General features: G+C 47.7%; 1 protein-coding gene across 1 annotated transcript; it reads left to right on the top strand.

Moving 5' to 3' along the window:
- Positions 1-14559: 14559 nt before the first annotated feature.
- On the top strand, positions 14560-22773 carry FCAMR (Fc alpha and mu receptor). The gene is given in 6 exon segments (XM_019951976.2): positions 14560-14614; positions 15975-16118; positions 19149-19487; positions 20448-21204; positions 21830-21948; positions 22589-22773. Coding segments are annotated over 6 exon segments (1578 nt in total). The 5' UTR covers positions 14560-14580.
- The last annotated feature ends 665 nt before the right edge of the window (positions 22774-23438 follow it).

Here is a 23438-nt window from a genome sequence, read left to right as displayed (position 1 = left end):
TCTCACCAAACAAAAGCAAACAAGCAGATACAGAGAACAGAGTAGTGGCTACCAGAGGGGAAGGAGGAAGGGTGGTTGAAATGGGCAAAGGGGATCAACTGTATAGTGGCAGATGGAAACTGAATTTTTGGTGGTGAGCATGCTGTAGGGTGTAGAGAAATAGAAATATGAGGTTGTATACATGAAGCATATAATGTTATAAACTGATGTTACCTCAATAAAAAATAAATTAAAACAATGTATTCTGCAACATTTATTTGCCACCTACAATATGCTGGACTCTGGACTAAGCATCAGGAATTTTGGGGTGAAAAGAACACAGTCTCCCATTGTCTGATGGGAGAGTCCAGTGTGTAAAATGGTCATCACAGTGTAATATGAAAGGGATTATAAAAAGCGTGTATAACTTGAGTCTTCTTTTAAATTATTTCCATAGGATGAATTCCAACGAGTGAGATTCCTGGGTTACATTGACAAATTACTTTCTGAGAGGTGTCATGCAGGACAAGAATATCTCAGCGGAGAATGGGGGGGACCAGGTGATATCTGAGCAATGTCACTGTACCCAGACACCATCCTGAGAAGGGGTAGAGGGACCCCTTCAAGCTGTTAGGAGTTTGGGCTTTGAATTGACTGCTTTACCTAAAAGAGGTCTGAAAATGAAAGAGGTTAATTTACCGTTAAATCATCAGGTTTAAGTATCTTGCCAATGCCACTTCATCTTTGCTATCAACAGAAGTTAACATCCAGAATAAAATGCAATTATAAAAAAATTTTTTACTTTTATGTTTCTGAGTAATATATAAATTTTGAAACTACCACCACCAAACACACACACACACACACACACACACACACACACTCACTTGAGGTCTTTTCTGGGCTTTTTGTTCCTTTACTGATTTAAAACGTATCTTTTTAGGTGGGGGGCCACGCCCTGCGGTATGCAGGATCCTAGTTGCCCAGCCAGGGATCGAACCTGTACCCCCTGCAGCGGAAGAGTGGAGTCTTAACCACTGGACCACCAGGGAAGCCACCCCTAAAATGTACCTTTAAAGTCAGAACTAAACTTTAAATGTGCTTGGGGCACTTTGAATCCACAGGCAATGTAGAAAGACATAATTCTTTTTTTTTCTCCTCTATTAATAGGCGTGGTTGGCATTTCCTTATACTTTGTGTCAGAGGAACTCACAACTTTCTTGTATTGTTAACATTGAATGAGATGGGTGATGGCCAGCGTGGAAGGAAGCTTCTTGCTGAGAGTAAACGGAGGAGAGTGGGACAATTTGGAAAACGCTGCCAGAATTGTCTCTAGAGAATCCCAGCACGTCCTTTTGTTCCCTCACATTCCCTGTCCCCGTTTGCAACTGCTGGCCCGGCACCATGATTAAAAAAGCCCCCTTTCACTTTAAAAAGTGTCCTAATCTGAGTAACGAAGGGCATGGTCACCGTAGCTATGAAGCCCTTTTGCCACAAGGTGGCAGCATCTGCCCATGGTTGAAAAAGCACCGTAGCTTGCGGGTGGTTCCAGCATCTGTGGCAAGAAACTACCCCCTTTCTTAACTCAGGAGAGGGCTGGAAATACAGCACGAGACCAACGAAATGAGGGTAGCTTAGAAAGCAAGGAGGTCATCTTGTCCATCCCCCAGACCTGACAACTATGAGAGAAGCTCATAGGATTCTCTTAGCGTGTGAAGTCGGACCTTGGTTCAAGCATTCCTGTGTGATACCCAGGGAAGGGTCCTCTCCACCAGCAGTTTCTGAGATCCTGACCTACAAAGACACTAGTCCTTGCACTGAAGGTGCACACTACTTAGATATGTTCAACTGGCCCATGAAGAAGGTTTTCCTAATGATCCTTTAATTGTTAGCTCTCTTCTTTTTTCTTCCTGTTTTTGGGCTGAATTCTTTCCTCCAAAAGGATAGGCTGAAGTCCTAACTCCCGGGACCTCTTGAAAATAAGGTCGTTGAAGATTTAACTTGTTGAAATGAGGCCGTACAGAGTAGAGCGGACCCATAATCCAATATGACTTGTGTCCGTATAAGAAGAGAAAGAGGTATGGATTGGAGTGATGCTACCACGGGTCAGGGAATGCCTGGGGTGAAAGAGGTAATCATTTCCTAGAGCCTTCAGAGGGATCGTGGCCCTGACAGAAGACTTTGAAACTGAGCAGACATTTTTTCAGAGGAAATGTAGATGGCCAACAGGCATATGAAAAAATGCTCAACATCACTAATCAACAGGGAAACGCAAGTGAAAACCACAATGAGTTATCACCTCATTCCTGTCAGAATGGCTATCATCAAAAAGAACACAAATAACAAATGTTTGGCAAGGATGTGGAAAAAAGGGAACACTTGTACACTTTGGTGGGGTTGTAAATTTGTGCAGCCACTATGGAAAACAGTATGGAGGTTTCTCAAAAAACTTAAACTAGAAGTACAATGTGACCCAGCAATTCCACCCCTGGGTATATATCTGAAAAAAACAAAAACACTAATTCAAAAAGATACATGTACCCCAATGTTCATAGCAGCACTATTTACTATTGCCAAGATATGGAAACAACCTGTGTCCATCAACAGATGAATGGATAAAGAAGATATGGTACATATATACACAATGGAATACTACTCATCCATTAAAAAAAATGAAATAATGTCATTTGCAGCAACATGGATGGACCTAGAGCTTAGCATACTAAGTGAAGTAAGTCAGAACCAAAAAGACAAATCCCATATATCATTTATATGTGGAATCTGAAAAATACAACGAACTAGTGAATATAACAAAAAAGAAGCAGACTCACAGATATAGAGAACAAACCAGTGGTTACCAGTGCGGGGGGTGGGAGGGGTGGAGGAGTGGGAGGTACAAACTATTGGGTATAAGTCAGGCTACAAGGCTGTATTGCACAATGCGGGGAATATAACCAATATTTTATAATAACTATAAATGGAAAGTAACCTGTAAAAATCGTGTAAATTTTTTTAAAAGAATATAAAGATTAAAAATAAATAAATAGGGACTTCCCTGGTGGCGCAGTGGTTAAGAACCTGCCTGCCAATGCAGGGGACACAGGTTGAAGCCCTGGTCCTGGAAGATCTCACATGCCGCGGAGCAACTAAGCCCGTGCGCCACAACTACTGGGCCTGCGCTCTAGAGCCCATGAGCCACAACTACTGAAGCCCGTGCACTTAGAGCCCATGCTCTGCAACAAGAGAAGCCACCTTAATGAGAAGCCCGTGCATCGCAATGAAGAGTAGCCCCCGCTCGCTGCAACTAGAGAAAACCCGCGTGCAGCAACGAAAACCCAACGCAGCCAAAAATAAATAAAATAAAAAATAAATAAATAAATAAAGAAGTCTTTGAAGGTATTGTGCATTAAGTAGAGGTTTGATTAGGTCACTTCTAAGGTCCCTCACATCTTATGATTCTATGATAATTTATGGTTCTAAGAGAATCCTTTCCTAACTTCTTAGGTTCATTGAATTCTCTCACTCTTTTGAGGTCTTATTTTTCTGAATATGTAAGTTTGTATTGATATTTGAGTTTTGCTGTTTCTTCCACAATTAGGTCGTACATTTTTTGAGGACCATACCTTATATTTATGCTTTACTACCCCCTCCCTAAGGCACCCAGCAACACTGCAGATGGTCACTGGGTTCTCAATAAAAAGTGGTCAGGGAGAGTTGCACAGGGAGTTTGGGGTTAGCAGATGCAAACTATTATATATAGAATGGATAAAAAACAAGGTCCTATTTTATAGCACAGGGAACTATATTCAATATCCTGTAATGGGAAAAAAAAAAAAAAAAGAGTGCTCAGGGAGGAAGGGTGGATCCAGCCCCGTCTTGCTTTTAGAGAGCAAAGCTCCCAGGCCCAAGTAGGTGCAGCTGCAGGATTCCAGCCCCTTCTCTCCTTCAAGATAAACCTCAGCTTCAAAAATTGAACAGTTAGGAAGGAAATAACCCCAGGAACTTTGAGGATCCTAGGCATTGGCTTTTGAAATGCAGAATGAGGCATCATTGTAGAAGCCATAAAAAATGAAAAGATTTTAAAAAGGTGAATGAAAGATTAAGGGTAATGATCTCTGAAGATAATCTGCCTTCTCAAATTAAGATGTTTTGTTACTGTAGAGCTTAAAAGATGATAATGTGAACAAATAAGCTTTATTTAGAACTTGCGACTCAATGAAATGTCCTATCATTGTGGAGACTGTCCCATTGTAGCAAATCTGGAAACTAAATGCATCCATCTGCTTGTTTCAATATTTGGTGAGGAAATGGCCTTGGGAGCCTCCTCTTATCAGCTTCTGCGGGATTTCGGGCAAGCTGGGCAAGTAACACAACATTCTTTCTGTAAAGGAAAGCGGAACCTGCCCTTTCTGTTTCCTACACGTATACAAGCTTAAGTCCAAAGAGCATGGAGATATTTTTGGGGGAGATGGGACCCGGGAGCTTGAGAGGGGACATCTGGTGGATGACCCCTCCAAAATTTTAAGTCTCAGCTTCTTCTAAACTCTCAGAGTCTGCAGAATTGATCCACCTCTCCCTATTAAGAACTAGCACCACTTTCTCTACCTCCCAAACCCCACCACCCCCTCCTTGTTTGAAGACACTACAGAGACCTCTCCCCACCATCTACTTTTCTAGTAAGTAGGCTTCTAATGAGAAGTAAGTCCCAGCATCACCCAGCTGGGATATACTGAGCCTGATAATGGAAAAAAGGGAATAGACCTCAAATGAGCTGCAAGTTCCAGCCAGCATGAACGAGCAAAAGTCAGAGGATTTCACATGGGACTGGATTCTGAAGCTGCTGAACCAAGGGGGCTGAAACATAAGAAAAGATATGGAAGAGTTTCTTGTTTGGGGAGCGCTCTCCAAGGATACAAGAGTTAACACCCTGGCAAGGACTTCAGGAAGTCCTCACTGTTCCAACGGCTCCTAGAAGCGTGGAAAAATTGATGGCCCAAGCCAGATGCAGCTGAAATGCCAGAGCTGCCCCAGCGGGCAGTGGAAGAAGTGATGAAAGGGTTCAGGAAGGGATCATGCTAGAGAGGATGTTTTATAAGGCTGGAAGACTTACCAGATGATTCTGTTCCATGAGAAGGCCCGGCGAATACACCATTCACAAAAGCTAAAAGAAATGAGCTAGTGAGAAAGACACCAGCATCACCAAAAAGATCGAGAGGGGCTCTCCTCTGTATGCCAGGCTGCTGGTAGGAGAGGTAGGTGGAGAAATTGGCTCAGTGATACCAGTGGTGTTGAGAGGCCCAGACCAAAGAGGCCAGGTGGATGCAGTTATTACGATGAGCAGTAAGTTTAGAGTGGCAGCCAACGGGCCTGACCCCAGAAAGTTATGGACACGATTAAAAGAATATGGTGTCTTGGGCTTCCCTGGTGGCACAGTGGTTGAGTGTCCGCCTGCCGATGCAGGGGACATGGGTTCGTGCCCCGGTCCGGGAAGATCCCACATGCTACAGAGTGGCTGGGCCCGTGAGCCATGGCCGCTGAGCCTGCGCGTCCGGAGCCTGTGCTCCACAATGGGAGAGGCCACAACAGTGAGAGACCCTCGTACTGCAAAAATAATAATAATAATAATATGGTGTCTTTAGAGGCAAAATAAACACTCAACCAACAAGGGTGTTTCTTGGCTTATATCACTAGAAGAAGTCAAGGATGGATGACAAGGAGTGTAAGGGCAGCAACCCCAATAAAATGTCAGACTCAGATTCAGCCAGGTCCCGAAGAGAAAAAAAAAGGGAAAAACCTACAACACCAAACATACAGAGTCATGATTCCGTAAGTCCTTCCCAAAGGGACCCACAGTTGTTTGATTGGGTAACTGGGGGAAGGGGACCCCCAAATGTTCTAAGAACTATTGGACACTGACTCTGAGCTCACATGATACCCAGAGAACCAAAGCATCATCACAGCCCCCTGTTCTAACTAGTGGGGTATATGGGTAATGCTAAAGTCCCTGCCAAGGTCTGGTTTACAGTGTGCCCACTGGGTCTGCAGGTATACCTCCAGTCCCTGAATGTGTAACTGGGGTTGACATGCTTTTTAGCTGAATCATTGGGTCTTAGGCTTGTGGGTAAGAGCTATCCTAGTAGGGAAAGCCACATGGAAGCTTGTGAAACTGGTGCCTCCGCAGCCAAGATAATAAATACAAAATATTATTGCACGGTAGGGAGGAACTGTTGACATTTGTACCACCCTTAAGGATCTAAAGGATGCAGAGTGGCAGTTCCCATAATGTCACTATTCAGTTCAATAGTTGGCCCCTTCAGAAACCTAGTGGAGCCTGGAGGATGACAATAAACTACTGCAAACTCAACCAAATATTAGCCCCAATTCCAGCCACTGTATCTGTTTATCTACCACAGCAGATTTGACCTGGCCTCTGGCACGTAGTATGAAGCCTTGGTCTGGTGAATGCATTCTTTGCTATTCCCTTCAGAGGAAAGGCTTAGAGACCATTTGAACTTATACGGGTGAATAACAACATAGGTTTACAATTTTGTCCCCAAGGCTACGTTAACTCCTCTGCCCTATGTCATAATATAGTCCAAAGGGATCTGGACCATCTGGACATCCTAAAGAATGTCACATCGCTCCATTATTTATTGATGGTATTATGCTAATCAGGCCAGGTGAGCAAGATGCTCCTAGAATGCTGGAAGCCCCAGTAAGACACACATGCCTCAGAGGATGGGAGGAAGACCTCATGGAAGTTCCAGGGGACCACCCCATCAGCGATGTTTTTAGGGGTCCAGTGATCGGGGGCCAGCCAGGAACTCCCATCCCAAGTGAAAGACAAGATATTATATCTTGTACCTTCCACCACAATGAAGGAAGCAGCGTATTTGACAAGCTTCTTTGGTTCTGGAGGCAGCATACCCTCCATATAAAAATACTGCTCTAGCCCATACACCAGGCAGCATGAAATGCTTCTACCTTTGACCGGGGCCCAGATCAGGGTCCACATCCAGGACCTCGGCAGCAGGTCCAGGCTGAGATGGAAGCAGCCCTGCCACTTAATATTAGAGGTAGGGGTGTTGGGAAAAGATGCTATGTGGAGCTTATGACAAGCCCCAGTGGGAGAATCACAGCCTGGGCACGTAGTCCCCTGTGGTTGTTTGGCAAAGCCATGCCACCTGCAAGGGAGAATCATGTGTCTTTTGAAAAACAACTGCTATCGTGATACTGGGCCCTGGGAGAGACGTAACACCTGAACACAGGACCCCAGATGAATGTGCATGTGGAACTGCCCATCGTGAACTGAGAGCTATTACACCTACTAAGTCATAAGGTCAAGTATGCCAGCAGCAACTCAGAATAAATGGGAAGTGGTACAGCTGGGACCAAGCACAATAAGGGCTTGAGGGCACAAGCAGGCTGCATGATCAAGTAGCCTGTCCCTCATCTCCACGATCACTGCTGCACCAGTGCGCCTCCATAAGGGGCCACACAAAAGCACACATTAAACCACATGGAAGAGGAACAAAACCCAGGCTTTGTTTATAGATGAGTTGGTTTGATATGAGGGTTCAAGTTGAAAGTACCCAGTAGTTGTGTTACAAGGAGTGGCCTTGCAAAGCAGAGAGAGCAAGAGAAAGTCCTTCCAGGAAGTAGAACTTCAGGCAGCGCACCTACTCTGTGTTAAAGGAAAAACGGCCTGATGTTAGAATAGAGATGGAGGCCTGGACAGAGAAAGATTGAAAGATTGGTTAAAGACATACGGTTGGACAAGGGAGCTGTATGAAGTGTGAAGCTCTTTGTATCATAGGCTAATGCCCACCAGAAAGTATCCACCATGGAAGAGGCACTAAATTACCAAGCAGACAGAATGATTTGGCCATCTGGCATCAGCCAATTCCAGGCATTGGCCACCGTGGTGCTGGTACAATGGACACAAGAGAGAAGTGGGCTCCCAAGAACAGCCTGGGCTCCCACTAACCAAGGCTGAGTTTAGCACTGTTGCTAACGAGCGTCCAACCTGCCAGCAGCAGAGCTGAACACCAAGTCCCCCGTGCAGCACGATTCCTCGGGGAGACCAATTGCTCCTCCATGGCAAGTTAATTATTTGGAGCCCCTTCCATCCTGCAAGGGCCAGCGATTCGTCATCACAGGATAATGTCTATTACAAATAGCATCATAAGCAAATAATCCCAACCAGTAAGAAATATATTTGTTTTAATCCCCAGACTCAAGTCACTCCAGAAAGGTTATGCTAAGAGCTGTGGAGCATGTTTTCTCACACTGATCTATACCAACGTCCTGAGATGAGTTTCAGCTAAGATCTTAGGCTGCATGTATACTCCTATGATCTATGAAATAATATCCTGGGATTCTTTACTCTGTGCTTTTACCAGCAGGAACTTAACCATCTCAGTGCTCTCCTGGCTGCCTCCAGAACAAACGTCTTCTGTGTTTGGAAGGTGTGAATGTTGCTGGACCGTAATCTTTGCTGTCAGCCAAATGATGGTTGGAGCTGTAAAAGCCTGCTAATGGCATCATAAAACAATTATTTGTTCTATACAATTACTTTCGTCTGTTATCATTTGGAGGAGTGACAAGTTGCATAGTTCACCTTCCTCTATGAGTTTCTTTTTTAAAAAAATTATTGATTTTTGGCTATGTTGGTTCTTCGTTGCTGTGCGCAGGCTTTCTCCAGTTGTGGCGAGCAGGGGCTACTCTTCGTTGCAGTGCGCAGGCTTCTCATTGAGGTGGCTTCTCTCGTGGAGCGTGGGCTCTAGGTGCGCGGGCTTCAGTAGTTGTGGCACGTGGGTTCAGTAGTTGTAGCTCACAGGCTTAGTTGCTCCACGGCATGTGGGATCTTCCTGGGCCAGGACTAGAACCCGTGTCCTCTTCATTGGCAGGCAGATTCTTAACCACTGCACCACCAGGGAAGTCCCTCTATGAGTTTCTGAGGAAGTGATAAAGAACTTGTAGTAATCCAAGTGTTTTAAAACAATGTTTTCTTCAGCCTTCAGTATTCTGACCAGAGCTTGGCTGAGGGAGGGGGAGGAAGGATGTGTCTCTCCCGTAAATAACAAGGATAGAAAAAAGCTTACGTGTGTGGGTAGAGGAAGCAGAAAAATTTGCAGTGATGTGTAAGGAGGAATGTAAGTCTTGACCACCAGCGACATGGAAGCATAAAACATCTCTATACATTGCTCTTATTCATTAGAAAACATGTTTTGGAGAGGAAAGAGATCAATACAGATTGTTTCAGCACAAATGACTTTTCTTGCATTGGTTAGCATTCTGTTTGCTGATTTTCCCTCTGCTGTGTCTACTGAACAAATAAAATCCTTTGCTACAACTGGGATTAGAGGTTGGAGGTGGGGGGTCAGGGAGTGGACAAAGTTCTTCCCAGTTGTGACATTTGGTCTAAGTATTATTTTGCCTTTTTCTGGAGTCTGGACCCTGTAATCAGAAGGTCACAGTGTCATAAACCTGTGTAAAGAGGCCACCGGTGGCTTTGTGCTGGGCAAGAGAATTCAGTTATGTTCCCAAGAGAAGTAGCCAGTACCGTTTTTACCCCCATAAATCTTCAGAGAGGGGACCAGCTTGGCTCTGGACCAGTGCTCTGAAAACTGGCCCATGCTTTCCAAACTAACTGGACTTTATAACTTAACGTCTTTACTAAGCAAATAGTCTTTAAGACACTTGCTCCCTGTTGCTGTAAGCTAAGCTATTAATCCTATCAGATAATATTTATTGAGAATTTACTGCAGGTTGTGCCCTTTGAGTTACATGGATTATCTCACTTAATTCGCGTACGAACTTTATAAGGTAGGTGCTATTATTCTCCTGTGTTACAGATTAGGAAAATGAGGTTTAAAGAAGATAAGTAATCTGACCCACATCACTTTCCCAGCAAAAAGTACAACTGGGATATTAATTTGGAGGGAGCCTGACTCCAAGTCTGTGTGATCAACCATGAGGCTATACTGCTCTCTGGGGAGCTGGGAGGGGAGAATCTAGCCAGCCATCAACCCTCTCTACCACCTGCACAGAGATCGTTCAAACCTGGGGATAAGCCTCTGAAGGCAGGACCACCATGTACAGTTCTTCAGGTTGTACACTGCTCCAGCGTGCCACGCCTAAGGGGATGCCATCTACACTGTAGTGTGTTCAAACTTACATGGGAGGCCCTAGGTGTTTGTGAAGATCTGGAGCTCACGACCAAGTCCTGGGACAGCAGTACACATGGCTGTGCACAAGGACACTGGCATGCACAGATGCGTGAGACAGTCTCGTCCCAGCCATATTCCAGGCATCCCATGGTGGTGTTTCTTTTCCTCTCCTATTGCTTTCAGTGGCTCAATTCCTACCCTTACCCTGCCTGCAAACCTGGAAGGGGGAAAGCATAGGTAATACATACTGCCCCAATGGCTATCCAAGTTATGCAACAATACACCAACTAAATTTATTTTTCTGAAGGAAGAAGTGCCACTTCTAATTGGCTCAAGGATGCTACATACTCTATCGGGGTCCTGGTGAGGGTCTCTAACTGTAGCCCGCAGCACATGTATCCTCTGGAACCCCTTCCTTGTTGAGTGCTTGGGGTATATCTGCCATTTTTTTTGTTTGTTTTTATATAAATTTATTTATTTTATTCTATTTTTGGCTGTGTTGGGTCTTTGTTGCTGCACGCGGGCTTTCTCTAGTTGCAGCAAGTGGGGGCTACCCTTCATTGCGGCGTGTAGACTTATTGCAGTAACTTCTCTTGTTGCGGAGCACTGGGCTCTAGGCACGTGGGCTTCAGTAGCCGTGGCACACGGGCTCAGTCGTTGTGGTGCATGGGCTCAGCTGCCCCGTGGCATGTGTGATCTTCCCGGACCAGGGCTTGAACCCATGTCCCCTGCATTGGCAGGCGGACTCTTAACCACTGCACCACCAGGGAAGCCCCTATGCCTTCCGTTTTGATGTCAGTTTAAAACCAACAGAGGCAGGCAAATTATATCTTCTACAAGGAAAAAATCCCATCCATGAAATATCTTCCAAAGGGAAATATTGGGATTTTTTTTCTTTAAATAATGGATTTTTAATGAATTATTTTTAAATAAAATTCTATCATTTTTTTTCTCGTATAATTGCTTTACAATGGTGTGTTAGTTTCTGTTTTACAACAAAATGAATCAGCTATGCATATACATATGTTCCCATATCTCTTCCCTCTTGCGTCTCCCTCCCTCCCACCCTCCCTATCCCACCCCTCCAGGCGGTCACAAAGCACCGAGCTGATCTCTCTGTGCTATGCGGCTGCTTTATTGGGATATTTTTGAAGTGTGCCATCCATCTGGATAAGCCACACTTGTCAGTGTTCTTTCTCCATGGAGATCATCTCATTTACTCTATTGTGCTTTGTCCAGGGCATGAGCTGGTAACTACCAGGCATGCAGTTGAACTGGAGTCAGGGACCCAAACTGCCTCCCCATGGAAATTGAAGGGGCCCAGCCAGCTAGGAGGAACCAGATGCCAGCCAGAAAGCAGGGGAATTCCTCTCCTGAATTTTCTCTTCTGCCATATATTGTTGCATCACTTACCCGGGAGAGGTCTGAATGGGCTGGCTGATCTGGGGCATCCTAAAAAGTCTGGGACCCTGGACTGGAGGCGAAATGAGAGGTAGAAGGATGTGGGTCAGTGTGTTTCCCTTGAAGCCACTGTCATCACCCCTGGAAAAGTTCTGCAGGGATAAGTGACAGTAAGAACAACAAGGGACCTGGACTGGCTCTCTCTTTATACGAAATAAAAGCCAAGATCCAGCGTGAAGTGACTTGATGGGAGTGTGGAGAGGTGAGTGGCAGGGCTATACCTCATCCCTCCATCTTCCAGTGCTAACTCCAGCTGCCTTCCGTCACATCAGACAGCCAACTCAGCCTCAAGGTTTAAAGAAAAGAAACTAGAAGGCGTCCAATCACCAGCATATCAAAAACAGAAGAAGTCCAAGTAGATTTTATTTCTGGACAGAGATGGATGGAGAATCCCCAGCTAAGCCCGGAGAACAAAAGGTGTGGTGAGGCTTTCCCCCGAGAGGTTGGGGGCTTGTCTCCGGATGTGGGTGGTGAGTTGCAGCAGTGGCCATCCCAGAGCAGCCTGGCCTCGCTCCCAGGGGCCAGGGAAGGATTCTGGAGTTCAGGCCAGCATCTCCCTCCTACCTCCCTGCTCTTCTGCTAACCCCCACTCTCCCTCCCACCAGAGTGCATGACTCCTTACAGCCCCCTGAGGGATTTAGAACCAACTAATATTAAGAAGGAGAAGGAAGCATATGGAGCTCTTGCAGTCAAAGTTCTTGTGTTGCAGTGGAGACGAAAGAGGCATTGCTCAAGGTCATTGCCATGGGCAATGTGGAACCTCCTGAATCCTTGTTCTGTGCTCTTCCCTCTACATCTGCCTCCTTCCTTTCTTGTCTGCTGCCACGGGGATGCGGGCATAGGAGAGAAGTGGGGCTCAGGGGGCCAGTAGGGATTTGGGGAGTTATACACCAGCCTGTGCTGAAGATGGGATAGATCCCTTCTCAGCAGGACTGAGGGACAAGAGAATTCCGCAATGTGCCCTCGTCCCCTAAAATGCTGTGCACTATCACAGAGGCCTGTGGCCCCAAGCTACTGAGTTGGGGCTCCCTGTCTCCTGGAGAGAGGTTTTCTGAAGGTTATCGGCAGGTGGATAACTTGGAGACTTTCCGTTGAAAAGGAAAGGCCGGTAACTCCTTGGAGGCATTTTATCTCATACCTTGTGCTTCCTCATTGCCCCTCAGAGGCGGCTTTTGCTCCTGAAGCCGAGAGATAGCTGCACCCACTGGTGCACACTTCAGAGAACCCCAGCAGGACAGTGCAGACTTTGGCCCCAGCGTGTGCTGTGTCAGCACTTAGCACTTTTGAAAAACTCTCCTGGGGGAACCTGGGCACGAGCCTCAGAATTAGCCTGGACCTGGTGAATATTAATCAAACAAAAGATTAACTGCAGGCACACCTGGGAAAGCCTCCAGGTGCAGGCAGGAAACCAGCAGCTCTGGAGGGCAGGGAGGGCCTGAGGCTGCCATGATGGTGCCCAAGACCCGGGAGATTCTAAGGGGAGGGCACAGGAAGCAGAAGGAACCCGTGGACTTTTCCAGATCTGGCCACTCTGGGGGCCCTACCTGGATAGAGCAGGCAGAGGCTTTAGTGGAGATGGCTAGGCTGAGCCACACTGAGTCGACAGCTTGCATTACAGGGCCAACCATGGACTCTATCTCCTTCTCTCCTCTCTCCTCTCTCCTTTCCTTCAACTCTCACCTTACCTTTCCTTTCCCCTTCTCCTACTTCCTCTGCTTTCCCCCTCTCCTCCTCACCTTGTTCCCTTTTCTCCCCCTTTAGCCCACAGCCCAGACTGGCCAGTGGCCTTGTGTGGCTTTGTCTAGTTATACAGGGGGGGAGGGGACCAGACCATTGACTGTCAAGAGCCTGTTCTTAACATTCGCGAGACATGTATGAGCATTGGAAGGAGAAAACTATGGCTAACTTAATTTTGCTTTCTTTAGGAAAAAAAGTCCACAGGTCCCAGGAACTGCAGACAGTAGATAGATTCAAAGAAGAGATTTTTAGTCACTCAAAAAGCATCCATGAAAACCCTGTGGGAACTACAAGTGAAGTATAATGTACCGTCCCTGCCTTTTTAATCAGCAAGCAACAGAAGGCCATTGAGTAGTGGTCAGCATGGTGTCTGGCAAAAGTGTGGAAGGTTCTTGTTCACAGTAGCTGTGCCTTGGGCACCTACACCCGGCTAGATCCTGTTTCAGAGCCTGGAGGCTCAAAGTCCTCGCCTCAAGGAGCTCCCCAGGCCAGTGAGAGAGACCAGAGCAGGGGAAAATCAGTGTGGACTGGGGGCCAGGGAGGGCTTTCTAGAAATTGTGGAGAAGAAACAGAATAGGACCCTTGGGCAAAAAACTACTTGGCCTGAGAGTTAATTTACTCCTATCATTGACTGGGGGCACACTACCAGTGAGATAGAAAGCTTCCCTTGAAGGAAGCAATTCTCCTTCTGCAAAAGAGAAGGGGAAACGAGCGACTGAGTACCAGGCCTGCTGGTGACTCTTCTAACACAGTCTCATGTAACTGGTACAACAGCCCCATACAGATTCTCATTCCCCCTGGAGAGGAAGCTGATCCCCAAGACTGAGTAACCTTTCCAGGATCCCACAATTCCAGCTAAGTTTTAAACTTCTAGCTTGGGGTCTTTCCACTACGCAATGCTGCCCCAAATCCAGAGCTCCGTGCTGGCAGGTGGGTGCCGGGGCTGGAATCCCCCAGAGGGAGTTTTTTAGTCTTGGTGGCAGTGACCCAGGCCAAATGTGCGTGTTTAGGGCCGTAAGGATGGAGCTGTGCTTCTCTCAGAGGGCAGGTACCTCCTGCTCTTAGGTGGAGCTGATCCAGCCCCAGCACTGAGCAAACCAAGATCCCAGAGTGAGAAGGTGCTTGCCCAGGTCCCAGGGCTGCTCGCCCAGCTTCTCACTCGTCTCCTCTCAGGCCTCTTCATCTACAGTGTTTTTTTTTGCAGGTCAGCAACCAGAGGGCAGGATGGAAAATGCCCGTCCTCCTCATACTGTGCCTGCTGCAAGGTGAGTTCCAGACAGCCCAGCTTCAGAGCTTGTACACCCAGACCCGAGCCTTCCAGGCTGCAGACATGCCTGACAGGCACCTCAGCAGCATTCAGCACCCGCACCGTAGTTTGGACATCCGCATGGCTTTGGATCGAGGGCGTGGTCAGATCCGGGTCAGAGTGAATGAGGGAGGTGAGAGCTCACATGAGGGGGCATATGTCTGACTTGACGATTGCTGGAATATCCACAGTTTTGATCTGTCTCTACTCTCTTCCATTCAAGTTGATGACTGAAAGTTGGCTGCATTTGCAAGATATGGGTTCCAGGGTGTGCAAAAGCCAGAGGTAGCACCGTTCTATTTCCACTCATTCTAAAAACGCTCGAGTGGCAGACCCAGTACTAGGGACATAAAAACCCCGACCTGCTCCAAAGAGTGCAGAGTCTACAAAGAAATCAGATGGGTAAATATTACATCTACACATTTACTTATTTAGTCAACACATACTTATGGAGGGCCTACCAGGTGCCAGGCACTAGGGACACACGGATGAAAGACAGAATTCTTGCTCTGTACGTCCTGACAGGCTGGTGTGCTGATCAGGCTCAGAGGACCGATCATCCTGTCTCCATGCTGTGGTATCTGGTTTTATTTTGATGGTAATGGAGAGCCATTGAGGAATGTAGTGAGTATGTGCTTAGAGTGTCTGGTACCCAAGTAGATGCTTAACAAAGAATTGTCGAAAGAATAAATGAATAAATAAACGCTATGATAATACAAAAAAGAGATTAACAATTGTGTTCGTCTTACAAACAAATCAGAATTTTAATGAATCAAAGGTAGCTTATCTCTGGGCGAGAGCCCTCTGTGATATAATCACACCACCTCTTTAATTTCATCTGCCAATGCCCCCTTTAAAATTTTTCAGTAGGAGCAAGCTTCCCCGGCCCCCAGATGAAAACTCAGGCAGGCCCATGATTTTTCTCCGAACATATAAGAGTCTTAACCTAATTCCTTTAAGTCTCAGATGTTCTAATTTGATCATTGTAAGTGGCGGGTTAAATATTTTGGTCAGCAATTTAATCTTCATTCAGAGATTTGCCCCCTCATCACCCACGGCCCGCAGTCAGGAAGGCATGGAGGGCTCTGGGGGCTGCCTTCTCCCTTCCCCTCTACTCTTTCTCCTCCCCGCCGAGGCAGCTGGCACTTGGGACGTCAGTAGGGTCACAGCAGCAGGTGGGAGGACAGCAGGAGCCAGGCAGCTCTTACTTGATGGGATGGCTTGGAGCTCTCTGACCTGGCAGGGCTCTAGAGCTGGCTCCTCCTCTTGTGGTTGCCTTTGTGGATCCCTCGAGGGCCCATCTCCTCCCTGTGCCCCAGGTTCTGCTTTGGCCCCTCCACACGGAAGACCCCGTCTCAGGTGGCTGTGGGATGGCTCTCTGTCCTCCGGGCCCACCCTCTGGGCCACGGAGACACTCCCGGTTTTCTCACCCCTTTGCTGGAGGGAGGAGTGATCCATCCCAGGCGCCAGCCCTGCTCTCCCTGTTCATGTCACAGGCCTTTTGCACTTCCTCAGACCAGGTCAAGCTCCAGTCCACGGCCTCCAGTCAAGTTCCAGTGCAGGCCTCCCTTGCCCATCCCTGCCTGAAGCTGTACAGTGGACAGCTGCTGGGAGATGACGGGTGAATGAGAGCAGGGGCACCACCTCCACCGAAGGGACCCCTGGCAGGCGCCACGTTGATCCTAAAATGCCAGCCCTTTCTTTAATTCTCACAGGCAACCGGTACTAAATTCCAAAAACCTTTATTATATAGAACCAAGAGCTACTAGTCATCCAGCGATTAAGTTCTTAAGGGTAAGTGAAACTTGGTATTTATAAAAGAAAAAAATGTTTATTGCGAAAGTTGATTAAGGATTCCTAATCAGCTCTCAACTGCAAAGTCAGAACAGCCCATCCCACTGATTAATGGGGCTCCTTAATCCTTTTGCCTGCGCCGCATGTAGATCACATGCAGATTCCTGAAATATGAGGTGTGAACACTTTATCAGAGCACCATCACTGTCATCCTGAGGTGGTCCTTGTTTGTAATTACGAAGATTCTTACTTTTTTGTTGTTTGTTTTTTGTGGGGGGCAGTACGTGGGCCTCTCACTGTTGTGGCCTCTCCCGTTGCGGAGCACAGGCTCTGGACGCGCAGGCTCAGCAGCCATGGCTCATGGGCCTAGCCACTCCACTGCATGTGCGATCTTCCCGGACTGGGGCACAAACCCGTGTCCCCTGAATCGGCAGGCGGACTCTCAACCACTATGCCACCAGGGAAGCCCAGATTCTTGCTTTTAAATGATGAGTTGCCATTTAACTTTATCAATACTGGCATAGTTGTGGTGTGTCGCTTAATTAAACCTACAATGAGTATTGATTTATCCCTAACATTTATGGCCTTGACTCTTCTTATAATGAGACCTCAAGACATATGCAACAGGCAAGGTCAGTTTTATGGGCATGTGCCCTGTGTAGTCACACAGGACCCCATTCAGAAGGTGCTTGGTTTAATGCTCTACTGTTGCCATAGTGAAATCCTTAGTAACTTTTGAATACGGGATCCTCCATTTTTATTTTGCACTGGACCCTGCAAATTATGTAGCCAGTCCTGGCAACAGGATGAAACTTTATTGAATTCAGAGGTGCTGAAGACATAGAACAAATTGATAGATGCCAGGCACCCACATCCTAAAGCAACATGTAGAACCACCTGGGCAGGACTATGGAGAGAGATGGCAAGGCTAGTTGTTCCAGAAATAGCCCACCGTGTAGTCTCCTGGAGAATCATCAGAGGTAGAAGAGAAGAGCTTTTTGGAGAGAGACAGCATGCTATGCTCTCCACCACCTGCCCCTGGGGGACAAGGCAGATCACCTCCTCCTCACTTGAAGCCAAGTAAGAGAAGGAAATTCTAGGACGCCACTCAGCAAGCTTGCTGTATGTCCCAGATTTCCCCTGACAGCAAGACAAAGTGTGTTTCCTGGGGCCCAATGTGATGTAGGTCCCACAGAAAGGAGCTGCCCCAGTGCCTCTACCAAGAGGTCTACCCAGAAGGGATTGTAACCACGAGAGGGGCACATGGCCAGAAGTCCTAGGCTTGGTCGTGGAGGAGTCATAAAAGCCCAGCAGGAGGAGAGGCAGTTCTTACCAAGAGGGAACTGCAGCCAGAGGCCACAGACAAGCGATCTGGGAGGCAAAAGGGAAGGACCCAGCTCTGGACGTCTGCCATGCCCGGAGGGCGCCACCAGCAGATCACAACTTTCCATTCACCTCTCATTTCTCCCCTCCACACCCAATCCCAGAGGGGCCCCAGAGCAGTTCTGAGTAGGGGAAGGGGTCGAGCAAAGCAAGAGACCCCGACCTGTCCCCCTCCCCCACATCAGGCCTCCAAGTGTAGCTGGGAAATTGGAAAAGGCTTCAGTTGGATAAGAGGCTGGAGTTGCAGCAGTCACTGGGCTGGACATCTTCTTATCCAAGCGAGACTATGAAAGCTACTATACTTGAAATTATGTCTGAGATTTCATCAAGGAGGAGGGACATCCCAGAGCTCGTATGAAGAGGCAGTGAGAGAAAGAGTAAACTTTGTTTCTGCTTGCATTGGATCAAATTTAAATCAGTAAAAGGACCATAGACTGTGCTTCAACTGTGATTCACGCCTGCCGCCAAAGCAGACGTATTCAAAATTCTGCTGTGCTTTGACAGTGACACTTGGTTATTTCCATTCCTAGAGAAGGGAGCAGTATGTACGTTTTTGAAAACGATGGTCTGGGGAGTTATCCACCCAGCAGAGCAGGATTCCTGTGCTTCCAGCACCCTCTCCTTTCAGCAGAAGTCACACTCATCTTTTTTTACTATTTAACATCCCTCTTTTAAAAAAAAATTTATTGAAGTATAGTTGATTTTCAATGTTGTGTTAATTTCTGCTGTACAGCAAAGTGATTCAGTTATGCATATATATATATAGATTCTTTTTCATATTCTTTTCCATTACGGTTTATCACAGGATATTGAATATAGTTCCCTGTGCTATACAGTAGGACCTTGTTGTTTTAACATCTCTCTTTTACATTCTATGCAAATCAACCACAGCCCTTCTGTCAGCTCTTGCCTTGGCCTTCTTACAGGTGCTTAGATGGTAGCTTCTTAAACATTTGCATTTTTTTAAAAACATCTGCACTAGAGCACAGTGGCATGAATCCAGGCTTTGGACGGACATGTGCAAGAACACCTGCACGTGATAAGCTCAACAGTGGTTAGCTAAATAGTGGTAAGATTATTGTTGCCTTTTCATCTCTCCCCTGGGGCCTTGGACACAGCTCCATTTCATACCTTGGAGCTACTCCTGACCTAGTGGCTAAGCTCTGACATTTCTATATTGATTCTTTCTAGCTTCACTTTCACGGAAGCATTTTCTGACCTGTTCCCTAATTCTGGCAGAGTTTGGAGCTCATAGCTCCCCAAACAGTGACAAATTCAGCACTCTTGCTCCGGACTTTTTTTTTCTCTGCCTGCAGCTGCAAATGCGTTGAGGGGCCCGAGGCTGGTGTCTGGGGAGCCTGGGGGAGCTGTCACCATCCGGTGCCATTACCCACCCTTGCCCATCAACAGCCACCAGAGGAAGTACTGGTGCCGCCTAAGACCCCTGACGTGGGTCTGCCACACCATCGTGTCCACCAACCGCTACACTCACCTTCGCTACCGTGGCCGTGTGGCCCTAACAGACTTCCCACAAAGAGGCTTGTTTGTGGTGAGGCTGTCCCAGCTGTCCCCGGAGGATGTGGGGCACTACCGCTGTGGCATTGGAAACGCAAACAACATGCTATTCTTCAGCATGAACCTGACCATCTCTGCAGGTAAGGGCTGATGGCTGGCAGGTCAAGTTTGGTGACATGAATGTTAGGAAGGGCAAGGGGCAACAGAAGACCCAGAGGTCCAAGAGGGCTTTAAACACAAGGGGAGTGATGATGAAAAGCTGGGGTCAGGCAAGGACTTTAAGACATAGACTTCTATTTCAGATGGAGACCACCTTCAGAGGGAAGGTAGATACTAGGGAAAACGTCCCAACTGAATCCCCGTAATCTATCTCACCCAATTCCCCCTGAGAGTTGTGGCACATATATTTGAAGAGAGCTCGGTGAAGCTGGTGAATTGGAGGACACGCTTCTTAGGGTCATGATGTCTTTTTGTTCAGACATGCAGAGCACATAAGACAGGCAAAGCAGAAGAATGGAGACTGAGCTCTTCCTAAGGCTGAGCCTCTCAGCAGACATCCAACAGCTACCAGGCCAGCGCCGTGCGTGGCTCGTTCTGGAGAGTTGATCTAGAGTCAGGTACCCAGAGTCCAAGGAAGGGCATCCAGGCTATGAAAGGCAGGTCTACCAGAGAGATGGCACAGGCAGGCAGGAGTCCAGAGAGTGGACTTGTTTGAATAGATGTTGCTATCTAACCATCTGCTGACATTGGCTGCTCTGCTGTGACTGGAGTTTTCTTTTTTTCTTATTTGAAAAGCAGTACGTGAAGGGATGTGGGCCCTGGGAAACGGGACAGCATGGTGTCCTGGGGCAGCTGGATAGAGAATTTGTGGGCGTAAAAGGAGATAGGGACATAAAATGTCAATATTGGCAACAGTCTAGAGAACACATCTGGTTTTCCCAATTTTTTATTTTATCCAACATATTGGCCAAAGACTGCATTGCTTAGTGAGGTTGCATTCCATGGAGCAAACATGTCAAGCCTGGTGTCCTTTGCAGCCTGGTGTCCTGTAGGGAGCCCGGATAGCCTTCTCATTTGGTCTCCTTCTGCTGTTCACACAGGTCTTTCCAGAGCCGTCCCCACAGCCACTGTGGCTGCTGGCGAGCTCATCACGGGATCCTTTGTGACAGTATCGTCAGCGGCCAACAGACGGACACCAGGAACTATGCAGACTATAGAGAGACAAGGGACGGGATGGGACAGAGTTGCTCTGACTCTAGGAACCAGCAAAACCACAGCTTCAGCTAAGGGAAGAGAAACCCCAGGAGCAACTGGGGTAGTAGCTCCAGGGACAGGCAGCCAGCTAGAGGGTTCCATTTGGGCAACCATCCCCACTCCGCAGAGTCCAGCTTCAGCCATCAGAGGTGTGTCCAATACAACAGAAGGTGATCGAGTGTGGAGCACCAGAAGTTTGGAAGCAAACAGGACTAGGGCCAGCGAAAGAGAGAGAGAAACAACTACTGGGACTGATAGGCAAAGAGAGGAAACAGAGAGGGTCAGAACAGTCCCAGACACAGCTGAGAAGGTCATGGCGACCATTAGGCCATCAACCCTGGTCTCAGATAAGTGGATGTGGGAAACCCACCAAGAAGAAATGTCGGTTTCTAAGCCACAAGCCCTGGGCTCTGTTGAAGGAACACCCCCAGTTGCAGTTGTGTGGACCTTGGAGCCAACCAGCATAGAGATGGCATCTGCGGAAGGAAGCAGTGAAGGAGACCTAGACACCCCTGCTGGAGACAGTGGTCCCCAAGTGACATCGAGCCAGGCCCTGGCAGCAAGGCCCTTCAGGCCCCTGGGCAAGGACTCCCAAGTGAAGAGGTAAACCCCCAGGCTGCCCTCTCCGTTGGGACTCCACATCTGCTCCATCCCTTTGCACGCTCCTCAGTGAGCTAACTTCTGTGACCCCCTCTGTCTGCTCACTCCTCTCCCTTTGTAACCTCAGGACAGTAAAGCATAAGGGACATGAAAGTCAGAATCCTCCCTCATTCAAGGGTCCTTGCTGGGAGACATTATCTGAGCATCTTCATGTGATTTTCAAGCAAAAATATAAGCACTAAAATAATGGAATATTTAGGTGGGACTGTTGGGACTTTTTTTTTTTTAAAGATGAGGAAACAAGCTCCGACGAGGTCGGGGTATGACTCACTGAAGCTACAAAGACAGATTGTGGCAAAGCCAAATGCCAAGCGTAGATGCCCTGACCCTCACTCACTTCTCTTGCCCACTGTTGCACATTGGTGGAGGAGGGAAAGGATCAGGGCTTGGGATCTGGAAGGCAGGGGACCTAGTCTCAGGTCGGCAACTAACCCTCCATGGGAATTCGGGCAGCCAGCTTGCCTTGGCCTCAGCTTCTCATCTGTAAAATGAGAGGCAAGGGCCAAAGGGTCTTCAGTCTCCTACCCAGCTCCAACCTCCATCCCCTCCCCTGCTGCTTCCACTCCAGTGTTTCTCTGGAAGAGAAAAACATCTCTCGGATGCTGACTCCAGTCTCTTCGTTGCTGTGTCCGCTTATGCTGACGGTTCTTGTTCTGCTGCAAAGGAAGCTCCGGAGAAAGAGGAGGTGTAAGTGGAGTTTAAGTCACCCCAAGGCCGGGGAGGGGAGCGCCTGTTCCCATCTGACACCCTCAGGACTGGGTCGGGGTCAGAGTTGGTACCAGGACCTCTGGATGTAGAAGTGCTAAATTCTAGTCTGAGCCACTTAACCAAGCTTGGCCTTGGTTCCTTTATCAATCAAATGGGAAAGTAGTCTATGTATTTATGTCTCAATGACATCCCAGAGCTTAAGGAGAAGCTCTTCAGAAGATGGCAAGACAGCTGGTAGTCATATGAACCACGTGAACAATCCTGACAGCAGGTCGGAGTACAGGGCCCAAATGTGGAACCAGACTGCATTTGCACCCTCTGCACGGCCCAGCTGGAAGTCTCTTAAAACACCAGGCCCAGGTTTAAACATTCCTAAAGGGACAGCTCCACGGCGTTTAGATCTGGCGAAGAAAGGGTGAGATGCTCTGGGAGCAAGTCAAAGGGGCTAAGATTCTCAGACCCAGCTCCCCAAAGGCCTGGCCCAATCCCTGCCGATCTAAGGGCTCAGTTGCAAATCCTCTGTGTCAGGAAGTCCTTGAGGATTGCCATGGGTGAGGGTGGTTCTCAAGGAATCAAATTCAGTGCCCAGGTGCTCACAGTGTGCTCTGTGTCTGTGCAGCTCAGGAGACAGAAAGGTCATCAGGGGTCACCTTGATTCAGATGACACAGTTCCCGGAGCTGAGCCTCCAGCCAGACCAGCTTCCCCAGGTGGAAAGGAAGGTGCTCCAAGATGACTCTCCTCCTCTCCGTGCCAGCCTGAGCATCCCGGAGAGGGACCCTGGACCCCAAGGAATGGAGGGATAAGCCGCTCAGACACCATGGAAAAAAGAACCAGGACCGAATACCGGCCTCTTCTCTTCCTTCCTCCGCCTGTATGAAGGGAAGCTTGGGGAGCTGGGACTCCATCTGGGGAAGCAAAGGCTGACCATCACTGGACCAAGGAAGGTCCAGCATTTTTCATGGCCAAAGGTGACACTATGACTCAAAGAAGGCTGCAAGAAAGGATCTATTAGTTACTGGAGGAGGTCAGTGGACCTGGAAAAAGTGGAATTTCCATTCCTGGAGGTTTGAAAATATGAGAGGCTTCCAATCAGAGTGGAGAATTAACAAAATTTCAACCATCACTCCTAGCCCTTGGGAGGTGCCCCTTTTTTCTGACATCTCTTAACACTCAGCCTGCTGCACACATTAAACTATAACCTTTTCAAGTACATTCTAAGCTCTTAGGGCAGTAATTGTGTTTTCTCCATCTCACTATGTCCCCAAAGAACTTCAGCTCAGTAGGGCCCGCAATAAATATTTGTGACTGAATGGCTGACTGGAGGGGCATGGGCTCCATGACCTCTGGGGACACTGCCAACACAGATGTTCTGAATCCCCCTTCATCTGGGAGTCCCCTAGATGATCCCATAGGTCCTTACACAGGGACCAACAGGAAGAACCCTCATTCCCAATTCATCCCTGCCCGT

This window comes from Tursiops truncatus, chromosome 1, assembly GCF_011762595.2.
Source record: "Tursiops truncatus isolate mTurTru1 chromosome 1, mTurTru1.mat.Y, whole genome shotgun sequence".
Classification (NCBI taxonomy): domain Eukaryota; kingdom Metazoa; phylum Chordata; class Mammalia; order Artiodactyla; family Delphinidae; genus Tursiops; species Tursiops truncatus.
Note: the sequence above shows the minus strand (reverse complement) of the source record. Positions and strands in the feature narration are given on the sequence as shown.